Source organism: Musa acuminata, chromosome BXJ2-5, assembly GCF_036884655.1.
Source record: "Musa acuminata AAA Group cultivar baxijiao chromosome BXJ2-5, Cavendish_Baxijiao_AAA, whole genome shotgun sequence".
Classification (NCBI taxonomy): Eukaryota; Viridiplantae; Streptophyta; class Magnoliopsida; order Zingiberales; family Musaceae; genus Musa; species Musa acuminata.
The window spans coordinates 4,588,956-4,600,958 of record NC_088342.1 but is presented as its reverse complement, the minus strand read 5'-3'; the positions used below and the strand labels follow the sequence as shown (position 1 = coordinate 4,600,958).

Here is a 12,003-nt window from a genome sequence, read left to right as displayed (position 1 = left end):
AATATGAGGTAGACCTCCTATACCATCATTCACTTATATAATAATAATAATAATTATTATTATTATTATTATAATACAACCAACATGACTGAGAGAAATTAACATTAAGCATTTCAGATGCAACATTACAGAGTTCTTCCACCAAAATTCTCAAAATCAAATTTATTGAAGCAAACTAGTATGAAATGTTCTCTTCCAGAAATGATTACAGATTCAAGTAATGGGCACATCAAAGATCTATTGTAGCATAAGCAGACCTCTCTGATGTCAGGATTCTGTATCTACACACACTAACAGCATCTTTCCTTCTAGCAGCAAGACTGCAGCATCATTTCAGCTGTCATCATCGTTCCATAATTCTTGGGCCGCTATATCTTGCCCCAACTACTAAGAAGTCATCAGGTTTCTTCCTCTCTTCAAGCCAAGCATACACCTCATCCTCATCAGCTGCCAACTTCCCATCTCCTGAAATAGAACAAGTTGGATAGTATAACAAAGATGTTTACTGATCATGCTTAATCATACAAGCATTCATATAATAGGAGGAAACACAAATTTCTGAAGTTATGGAAATTTATACAAAACAAAATGTAGAATTTTGTTTGATTGGTGAAAATGACACTAACATCAAGTTTAGATGATCAAATATGTACTGGAAAGCTTTTCTACTATACCATGCTGACTTCCCATGTAAATTAACCCAGCAAGGCACACTGTTTTCTTGACAGATTGACATAGCAAGAGATTTTTGCCGATAGTTAAAACACAAATCTAGTATGGTTAATCACTGACAAGCTTGATGACTGAGGCACCATGAACTAGGGATTGTACATGCATATCTGTGAGCAATCACATTTTGAGGCCAACAACCAACCAGACCTTAGCCTAGTGGTTGGCTTCCTCTTCTTCAAGAAGAGGTTTACGATACCAGAACAGCAAATATTAGTAAGAACTGAACAAGTCAAACAGAACATTCTGCACGATGTACCAGAAAAACTATCGAATGGAAGATTGTTAAAATATGTGCAGTCCCTTCCCCGATCAGGATCTGAATAAGGTGGCCCCAGGACATCCAGCACCGCACAAGATGTTCTTGCAGTGAAACAGTGCATGTTACCTCCATCTTCTGGATAAAGCACAGAGGCCTTGCAAGGCGCTGTAAAGATGGCATCAGTCTTTACCTTTGCCAATCGCAATCCTGGATGTTGATCTGCCATAGAAGAAGAAAGAGATCAAGGGTAAAAAAGAAGAATAAGGCAACACTAAAATCTGTTCTCCTAGTACATGTGTGTGCCTCTGGAACTTACAGTGCAAGGAATTGACAATCTCATCAGAGTTCTGAGGCACATTAACCCAATCATATGATTTGATGTGCATGGAACCGAAAAGAAGCTTGCTGAACACAGTCATCCCTGGATGATTGTGAAGAGGAATGACACCTGATGGAGGCAAACAGAAGATGCCTATCTGCATGTTTGCATGTGACAAACAGGGTTAAACAGTTGAAGAATCAACTTATTTTCAGATATCACTCATAAATTGACTGAAATAGGATCCTCAAGTACCGAGAACTTGTGGCACTCGTAAATGTGCAAGTATGTAACCGACAGAGTTCCTGCAGATGAACTGTTTTGAAAATATGGCATATTCTGAGTAAGGCCAACATCTGAGGGGCCTACATTATCTGCAAGTAGAACACGATTACAGCCATCAGAAAAGAGACAGAAAATTCCATTAAGATATGTAAAAATCATATAGATATGGAAGTAGTTCCTAAAGTTTCTACCATATAAACCCGCCAAAAAGAGACAAGGTTTGTCGGGCCATCTTTAAAAAGAATCTAATCTAACATAAGAAGCCAAGGATGCCATCAAAATGGGTAAAGCACAAAAAAGCTGAGCTGTAAATGTGCCCAGAAACTTCAAAGATATAATGGACATATTGTATAATGGTCTATCCCATTTTCTGTCATTGAAACATTTCATAAAGAGAGCATGGTCTTAAAAACACATGCAACCAATCAACAATCACTATGCATGGCAGAAAAAAAAATCTTCTTGTACCCTTGGCCCTGCTGCTATGCAAGTCACGTGCATGTGGATTCATAGCACATTCCTTCATCTGTGCTCCATGACCATATGTTGACATAAGCAGTCAACCTAAATTGTATCATACCAATATCTTCATTCTGAGGTTCTGTGTGTATTGACACCAAAAATGAAGTTGGCAAAATCTATAAAGGTGTCACTTAGCACCTTTTCACCAAATATATGAGACCCCAACAAAAATTAAATTTAGAATCTAGGACTTGTCTCAAATTTGACATGGGCAGTTCAACAGACAAATCTTTTACATCGACAACAAGCAACACAATCCAACAAGAAGGTCAGCCTTAATCCAATATTATCCTTCCAATTGTCTACGTTTCAGTAAATTCTCCACATATGCAAAAGGCCAACTGCAATGCTCAAAGGCCTAGCTGATTTGCTTGATACCATCATGTACATAATTACTTATATGTTATCGCGTACATGAGTGTAATAAAAGACAACAATTTACATGCTACAATCCGTCTATAGCCAATCACATAAATGGTCTTGCAAACAAGGTTCAGAAGCATCAGCTATATGAAGCTTACACTGCATTACCATACAAGCAGGATGCACAGATAACACAAGAAAAACAATCACCAGGTATAAAGAAATGCAAGCTGACAACAGTAAGTCTTGAAGCGGGAAACCATCCTAGTTAAGCACTCAAATACAAGGATGCACTCAAGCGAGCATTTACCGTATTAGTATCAACCAAATGGTTTGATGCCGACAAGAGAAAGAAGCAACCATAACGTAGCTAAACATCTAAAACTACACATTCTTGCAATGCTCAGAAACCAAAACTACACCACATGCATCAGTGCTAAAGAGTACCATCTTATGATTGCAACAAGCAAGCGGTGTCGACGAACCACATACCCAAAACGGACCGAAGACGATTGACATCCTCCAGCGAGGGGATGATCCCGTCCCCTCCTTCCGCGAAGACCTCCTTGCACGTCTCGAACAGCCTCTGCACGACGGACGGCATCTGCCCAGGCTTCTTCTGCTTCCTTCTGCTCTTGTTGGCCGCCTGCAGCCTCTTCCCCGATGCGAATTTCCCGGCGGGCGCTGACGCCTCCGGCTTCTTCTGCTCCGCCAGCTTCCCCTCCAGCCTCGTCACGGAAGTTCTCGAAGCAGAGAACGAAGACCAATCCACAAACCCCTCCACCAAACCAGCCAACGCAGTGAGAACGAAGGAACTCGCAAAGCGCTCAGCTCTTGCCGCAGCAAAAGCGGATAAAAATATGAGGCTTTGACCACCTGCCGATAGAATGTTGAACGAAAGATTGGATTTTTATGGTAATTTTTATGGTGGCACAGGGGAGAAGGACTCACTCCATTGGAAGAGAGGAAAGCAAGAGGGAAGAAAGGCAGGAGGAGACGGATCCCATTATGTGAAACACAGTCTGCAATATATATTATATGGGAAGAGATCTTGCAGGCTATATATACTGTATCACAGTCAATTCGCTGAAGTGGGGCTGCCTCCCAAAGAGGAGGAAATGGCAATGGTGATGGGAATGGACATGGAGGGGAAGGTGGATGGTGTCCAAGAGGGAGGATCGTATTGGCAGAAGGAAGAAAGTACAACTTGGTGTGGACGGGAAACCATGGGCAAAGCAAAGGAGGGAGGGCAGTTTCCTGTGGGCGACACTCAAACTGCCTTTGGAGAATGACGTATATCTCTGGCCCCATCGTGACCTCCTTCCTCCTTCCAGGTTTTGATCTCATTTTTTTGGCATCTACACATGAGGTGGGCTGCCATCCACCTGCAAGCAGCACCTTGATATTTTAGTCAACAATACTGATGGAAAGATATTACCTGTCCAATGTTGTCATGCAAGTTAAAGGTGTTCATATGTTCCATGTTCCCCTGTTCGTGTATTGTCATGCAAGTTAAAGGTGTCTATAATCAATGTGTAGATCACATGCATGTGTGCATGCCCTTTTTCATACCTGATGCTAACAGTATGTTAGATTCCACTGCAAATGTTTTGTGTTATCTGCACATCAGTAGCAAGTCTTTTTCATTTATTGAGTAGAGAGATGTATCCCAATAAATAAAGATGCATGTTGCAAGTTACAGCACATGCAAGCCAAGATCCCTCAAGTCTCACTATCTCCTGATTCCTAGTCCTCGTGCCTGCTTGTCCTTATGCTATCATTAGAATTCTCCAGTGAGTAGTCACAAGGCTGCTTTTAAGCTGCTGCAATGTAAGACATGAATAAATAAGTATAAAGGAAAGGGGAAAAATAGAAGAAGAAATTACTCATTGTTTGTCAGATGTTTAGAATTGGCTGATGGAAGTCTACAAAGACAAAACTCTCCAAATATTAACTGCATAAAGAGCCACTTACCTGCTACACATGAACAAAGGAGACAAAAGTTGGCACTTATGTCCCTTAAACTTTGGCATTTGTTTGCCCAGTGGATAATAAAGGTTTCCTGGGATTCAGTAAACCTAGTGTTTAATCATTTATGCAATACAACTCAGTAGTCCTCCTGGTTGATACTATGGATGTCCATTGAAAACAGTGGGTGGCCAAACTAGTTTCAATCATATATTAATGTGGGATGATGATAAGTATGTGACCAACTCCATTACATTCTGCATCTCAAAGTTACTACTCTAAGATTAAACAAAAAATGAAAAACAAGGAAAGAAAACCAAATTTGTTTGTTGATTCATAGTGGACATTGTTCACAGGAACAAGCCATACTGATGACAAAAAAGAGCTTGTAATTTGTCTGGAATGAAATTGACAGGTGTTGTGGGATGCTGAAAAATGAGAGTATAATTTTTTCCTATAATGGAAGCAACATGTAGCATGCCTCAGAGGAATAAGAATGGATTTTCTCCATTTTTAGGAGTCCATTCAGGCCTCTCCACCCAACTATTGAGGGGCTGGGCCCAACCAATATATATCGACATGGATTATGGATGGATAAAGTGAGAGCATCACAACATGGGCAAAAGTCCATATCATCATAGATCATGCAACTTCCGATTAAATTTCTCTTCAGGGTTTATATTTAATTAGGAACTACACAGGAGCAATCTTATGGCAGGCATTTTTAGGGAATAGGTATTTTATGTCATTAAACACTGCACAACAAATTTTATGAACATAAGTTAGAAAGAAAGGAAAAGACAAAAAAAAAAGAAGACTAGAACCTTTACCAAGAACAAGAAGCATCAGCATGACATAAAGCCACTTCACTGAAACAGATGGGATGCTTCAGATATCAGATATTGAATAAAATGAATGGATGCCCAATAACATGTATTAGACAGCTACAAGCATGAGAAAGCTCTGCGAGTTAGAACTTAGCAGATGATACAGAAAAATCAATGTTCATTTAGAAGCAAACCACACTCTCCCACCAGCAGGGCACAAGTAATGATCTTCAACATTCAGCAACGATGATAAATTAGTCTTATGGAATTCTTTCTTGGTTGAAAGCTCAAACTTTCAATATCTCAAGCAAGACTGGGATGAGAGGTATTTCATATTATCCATATAAATATAGGATGATGACGGATCCAGCACTCCTCACCCTTTACCCAGCTCATTAATACATGGGCTAAGATGCTAGATCCAACACTGGACAGACCAAGCTTTCATTATTCAAATTAGACTGGATGTTGATCGAATCAATTACGATTCAATTAAAAACCATTTAGTTCAATTAAATCAAATGAAACATCTTCTCATTCAACAGTAACAATTCCTCCTCGTGTCCGCAATGGCTGTTTGACTTTGTCTTCATCGATCCTCCTCTCACCATCGGCAAACGACGATTCCTCCGGTGATCGATGGCTATAAACAACGAACAGTGAACAGCGACGACAATTCCTTGATATTCTTCTCTCTTTCTCCTCCTCTTCCCATTGCACACTCCCTCTCTTCTTCCGCCCTCTTCTTGACTTCCCCCTTCATTGCAGCATCCCAGCCTCTCTTCCTCCTCCCTCTTCCTGATTCTATTTATTTGAATATATTTATATTTTTATTACGCATAAATTTTAGTATTATTAATTAGGTTTGATAATAATTTTATTTTTAAAAAAATTAAATTAATTAATTAAGATGATATTATTTTGTCAAATAATATCAATTAGCCCTCAATTAACTTTAATCATAGTTCAATCGATCCAATTGAACTCGATTTAACTAGAATGTAACTGAACCAAACTCTAATCTTGATTTAATTGATTTGGAATCATCCTAAACCGATTTAATTCGAACTAAATTGAGTTCAATTCAAGTTAGATTGACTTGAACAAGTCAAATCAGTTCGAAATCACTTTTAATCGATCTAAATTGATTAAATCTGATTTGGTTCAATTAATGTTTAAGCTCAAATCAAACAAAGAAAGGACAATAGCCTAGATTGCATAGTGTTGAGCTAAGTTGGGCCCGCCTATATATTGGTCATATGCATTACACATAACAGTGCATGCACTATATTAGGCTAGACCAACCTATAGTCCATGGACTAATCATGTGCACTACACAGAACTACCCATGTTGGACTAGGCTGAGCTAGCCTGTGGGTTGTGGCTTGGCCTACTGATTGGGCCTAGTCTGTTGGCTGGTCTTAGTCTATGGGCTAAGCCTAGTATACGTGTTGATTTCAACCTAAATTTTAATTAATTCTCTCAATTTTGAATTGAAGCATAATGAAATTATAATTAAAATATTTAATCATTAATATTGAGTCATTACAACATAATAAGTAGTAATAGATTAGAAAGATGAGATTGCATAAGAGAGGAAATAATATTTTGAATCAACTATTGTATAAATCTAATACAAATTAAGTATTACAACTAGCATCATACATGCAAGATAAAAACTTTAGAAAACTATACATAACATAATAATTACACCATATTTTAATCCAAATCCAAATATATAAAATTTTAAACACATAGAAGAAAATATTTATTTTTCTATAGAGACAGGATACAACTCCTCATTCCTCATTGGTGAAGAAAGAAAGAAAGAAATACTTTCCCTTAAATAAGAGGAGATGAGCCATCCACAAAATAATTTTTTAATTTTTATATTATTTAATCTTTATTTTTTTTAATTTATTGATAAAAATAACATCACTCAACTTGAAATAATCATGGCTTAAAATTGAGAATTTGATTACAAAGATAGACTCTCTTCTCCTCAAGAGATATAATAAAATGGATATATTAGACATAAAAGATTTCAAGGTAAGAGAAATCCAATGATAACATACACAAACTAGGCCTTATGATGTTCAAGGAAAGACAAGTAATGGTAAACCTACTTACACAAGTTGCTAAGCACATGCAAAATAAACTTGTTGGAAAAAATGATCTATTTAATTCAAAAATGAAAGACAAATTTATCTATTCAAATGAAGATTTCCACTAAAGCTGATAATCTTGTCTTGAAAATTCAGATTGCATTTGTTTTTTGATGTCTTTAAAGAAGGAAATGAAAACAATTAAATGCTTCTGTTGCAAAATTAACACAGAAAGATTGTAGAATCTTTTCTTAACATTTCTTCACAAAAGCAAGAATTCCACAAAACATTTTATCAATACATGGTTATAGTGAAACTAAACTGGTCATATTTCTTGTTCTTGCCTACTTGAAATAATACATATTGAACCAAACATTGATTTGGGTGCCTAAAGGATTGAGCAATTGCATTTCTGGATACATAACAAAATGCATTGGGAAAAACATATATGAGCTGTGAATATCTTTATCATCACCCCAAAAAATCACAATACAATATATTTGATGATTTGGTAACTGATTCACCCAAATGTCTAACATGAATTTTTGCTTAATTCATCATGAATTTGTATATGACATCATTAAATACAAATATGGTTCTATCTTGAAAACGTAAGACTGATTCTATTATTTAGGATAAGCATATGCCAAATTGAAATACATTTTTTATGCTTATGATTGTACCCTAAGTTCATATACATATTTATCACATTCACTAATGGTAACATGCTTTGCTTATGGCTTGAGCATGTATGTGATGATTTGCAGATGGAAAAACAAATACAATTGTATGTTCTAAGTTTCTTCATGTATGATGAGAGCCACAGAGATGCATTTCTTTTAACTTTAAGACCTTGATAATTTCAACACATCAAGAGGCAGCAAAGAAGCAAGTATGTGCAACATTGTCTTTATGAATGAGCATTTTCTATTAAATATCAACAAATTTTTATTGCTTCACTGGAAGATGAGATTTTGATGATGACCTCAGTATTAAACTTGTAGCCTCTGTACTATACATGTCACCTGATGGTCAAGGAAACTGTATAATGTTGCGAAACAATAATAAAATTAATGAGATAAATTTTAGTACTAGAATTTGTATTGGCTGTCTACCCAGTTCTTTTTCCATTTTATTGGGGAAAAAGTTGGGGGGTGATTATTAACACCCGTGTAATGAATGAACAAAATGGATGTGATCATCATTCGTGCGACAACATAATATCGATTTCAAGCACAAATTTTAGGGGATATCTCGATCCTCGTTAGAACCACCAAACAAATGCTTGCGAAATCACTACCCGCGAGTTCTAACCCCAGTTTTTCGAGATCAAAGATTATACCACTCAAATGTAGGAGCAAATTCGAAATTTCGAGGAAGAAATTCTTCCTGCACCTAGTGACAAAGCGTTCCCGTAAAAGCACATAATAGGACGATGCAGAAAGTAAAAGAATGCAATGTTTTGATGAGAAATCTGCAACGAGAAGGAATATGAGAGGTTGAGCTGAGAACGAGCCTCACCCAGCATTCCAGAAGAAAGTGCCGAACTCAGTAGCGGAGAAGCGCACCTCAAGGTCCGCGGGGGTTTCACATCGACAGAGACTGTAGTGGTCGTCGGCGTCGCCGCAAGCCCGAGGTCGTAATCGATTGGAATCGAGAAGTCCCATCGCAGCTGACCATACACAGTCTCGGTAGTAAATTTATAAGGTAGAGAACACCGGCCCGGGTCAATGACCTCAACTCGTCCGAGTCATGGTTTTCTTTAGTTCCTTTACGTCCTTGTTCTTTCCCAACCCACCTCATACTCTTTCTACACAGTAGAAAGACCCATGTTTGTTTCTGTCCGGTCCGAGTCATGACCCAACTCGTCCGTGTCACGGTATTCTTACGTCTCCGTCTGTCTGAATCCTATAACCGTTTCCAGTTAAACCCTCATCCTCCGTCGTGTTCGGCCTCCGAGCCGAGCTCGCAGATCCGGGATCCCTTCTTCTTTTCGCTTCTGACGATGTCCAAAACCGTGGTCCCGGTCCTCTTCTTGATTGCCCTCGTCTCCCTCGCGGCCCCGCCGGCGGCTAAGGCCGCGGCCCTCGGCCTCGACACCTTCCTCGCTGGCGAGGCCCGCCGCGACCCCTCTGCCGCAAATGATTCCTTCTCTGCCCTTCCCGCGGCCGTCAAGCTGTCGCTTGCCGCGAACCTCCCCCCCGCCGACTACCCTGCCCTTGTCTCCCAGCTCCTCTCTTTCCATATCTCCGTCCCGGTATACGTGAAGCTTGTGGGTGACTTCTCCTCCGCGGCCCCCGGCCTCCTCCGGTCCTTCGCCGCGGCCGCCGCCCTCACCTCCGACCGCTTCCACGTCATCGGCGCCACCACACACAACCTCGCCGTCCGACACACCCTGCACCTTGACACCGCCCTCTCGCTCCTCGGATCGCAGATATCCGACGCCATCCGTTCCCACCTTGAGGCCTCCCCATCGCCGCTTTATCTTTCTGCCCTCCTTTCTGTGCCGTACACATCGGTCGATCGCATTATCCAGCAGGATTTCCAGAAGGAGAGCTCGAATTCGGCCCCGGGGTTCTATGTCTATTTGCTGAATCTTGGATCTCAAGCCAAACCCTATGCCTATTCCCTTGATTCCAAGGATGCCTCGCTGGCCTTCACAAAGTGTATGGGGACTCTGTGGACTGGTAAAGATCGGTATGTGTGGATCGACCTTGCCGCAGGACCAGTGGAATATGGCCCGGCGATCTCCGGTGAGGGTGTGATCCCCCGAGGTGAGTTCCATCCTCTCGCCTCACTCCATGGGCGACCGAGGTCAGAAGGAGCCCTCCTTTCGGATCTCACCTCTGTGGTCCTCAGCGCCTACCAATCCCTTCTGGTTCCTTCCCTCAGAATCCCTGTCTTCTACGAGAATTCTCTCCTAATTCAGTTCATCCACCTTCATGGACCTCATCCGGATTCCTCTGGACTTGACTGGAATTTCATCAAACAGACGCTGCAAGAAAGCGAGCTTGCTTATAATGAACAATCTTTGGTGTTCAAATCATACAGCATAAAATTCTCAGAATGCCCAATTTGCTCTTTTGCCATTGCCCGATCAATGAATTCATACACCTCCCGTTTCCTTTTTGAGAATTACACGTTAATTGTTAATGAATATTTAGACTCAAAGAGCTTGCATCAGATACTATCAGACTCAGTGGAAGAGGTACACCAAGCTGCGGCAATTCCTGAAGAGGACTATGGCAAGGTCCTTCCAGTATATGTATTCGATTTGGAATATGACAAGCTTATCTTGCTTGACCGGTGTCACCAGGCCATTGCATTCAGAAACATGGTGATTGCTGTGAGGACTAGGAGCTCACAGACGGTTAGTGACTACAACTGCAATGGCCGGCACATGATTACACAGACTCGAAACCTAGACCGTCCGATTATTGGTTCCGTGCTTCAGAGCATGTGGGGTGTCTCACCAATCCACTTGTCATGGAGCCCACAGCATAACGGTGCTCTGGTTGATTACACCTGGAGTGTGGGTCAAACTCCATTCGGACCCTTCTCTGACACTCTGTCTCTGTCCTTTGTTCAGAGAGATGCAGCACGGAGGAATGTTCTGCTTATTACATTGAACTATACAATTACAAGTGCCATTGACATATTGCAATCTATGGCCGCACATGGTGGAGTTAAGAAGCTTTTAAAGGAAAATAAGCATGTTGAGTTTGTTCAGAGGTGGAATTTGCTCAACTACAAGCTTGAGAAGGTGGTTTCTGCCGTTTCCCACTTTGATTTTGAGAAAGCTATGCACTTCCTGAGGTCTTCAGATCATGATCTATATGCTATACACACTTTAGCTTATGAGGCATCACAAAAATTGGAGGCTTCAATTACTTGCTTCAGTGATCCACCATTCCCATGGGCATCAGTTTCCCTGTTTGGTGTGCTTCTTTTTGGTTTCTGTTATTTCCATGGAAATAGGGACAAGATTTTTAAAAGCAAGAGAAAACAGTTCTGAGTGTGACTCTATTAGTTGTAATAGTTTATGGACATCTTTGTTTCCTGTTTGCTTCTCTAGGTACATTTGTTGAGATAGCAGATTCGGCATTAGATAAAGCACCATGGAGCAAAGTCCTTAGTCATGCTTATTACGACATCTACTTTTCTATGGAAATTTGTGGAATTTTCTGGATTTCCTGGTTATTGATCAGTCGATAAATGTTAATTATTATGTCTGAGCTGTTGATGATGTCTTTTCACAATTTATCATGCAAATTTCTCTTGTATCAGAAATTTTAATGTTTTAAGTTCGCTGTCAATCTACCTTATGCAAAAGGAATTCCACAATGAGAATGCCAGCCTGTAAATGCTCACTGATGAGATCTTGAATATTGATGCTGGCTGAACTTTGGAGGAACTATTAAGTACAGAAAGCATTACTGCTCTAACATGCTTAAACTTGAATGATAAACCTTACGGAGCTTTATGGTCAAATGTAAAGCTTTGTGGAATAGGCAAGATATTCACAGGTTTTGTACTCAGTTAATTTTCATGCTCAATGTGAATAATAGAGAAGTAGCTGCTGAAGTGAATGGGCAGCATCAACTTGTTTTTTTGTCTTTTCCA

At 40.0% G+C, this 12,003-nt stretch overlaps 2 protein-coding genes across 2 annotated transcripts; one reads left to right on the top strand and one right to left on the bottom strand.

The window, feature by feature from the left end:
* Positions 1–147: 147 nt before the first annotated feature.
* Positions 148–3,791, bottom strand: LOC103984371 (plant cysteine oxidase 2-like). The gene is made up of 6 exons (XM_065110325.1): positions 3,557–3,791; positions 2,973–3,356; positions 1,566–1,684; positions 1,308–1,467; positions 1,118–1,210; positions 148–465 (listed from the first exon to the last, which is right to left on the bottom strand). The coding sequence occupies exons 1-6, from the start codon at positions 3,789–3,791 to the stop codon at positions 344–346; spliced, it is 1,113 nt and encodes a 370-aa protein (XP_064966397.1). The 3' UTR covers positions 148–343.
* A 5,429-nt stretch (positions 3,792–9,220) lies between these two features.
* LOC103984084 (uncharacterized) lies at positions 9,221–11,608 on the top strand. The gene has a single exon (XM_009401506.3). The coding sequence runs from the start codon at positions 9,236–9,238 to the stop codon at positions 11,393–11,395; it is 2,160 nt and encodes a 719-aa protein (XP_009399781.3). The 5' UTR covers positions 9,221–9,235; the 3' UTR covers positions 11,396–11,608.
* Positions 11,609–12,003: the final 395 nt, after the last annotated feature.

Coding starts and splice junctions, on each gene's coding strand:
- LOC103984371 (XM_065110325.1), bottom strand. CDS start 3,791: ATGGGGCCAGAGATATACGTCATTCTCCAAAGGCAGTTTGAGTGTCGC. Junction 1,685..2,972: donor TCGTCTTCGGTCCGTTTTGG/GTATGTGGTTCG, acceptor TTCTACTTGCAG/ATAATGTAGGCCCCTCAGAT. Junction 466..1,117: donor GCTTTATCCAGAAGATGGAG/GTAACATGCACT, acceptor GTTCTATTTCAG/GAGATGGGAAGTTGGCAGCT.
- LOC103984084 (XM_009401506.3), top strand. CDS start 9,236: ATGACCCAACTCGTCCGTGTCACGGTATTCTTACGTCTCCGTCTGTCT.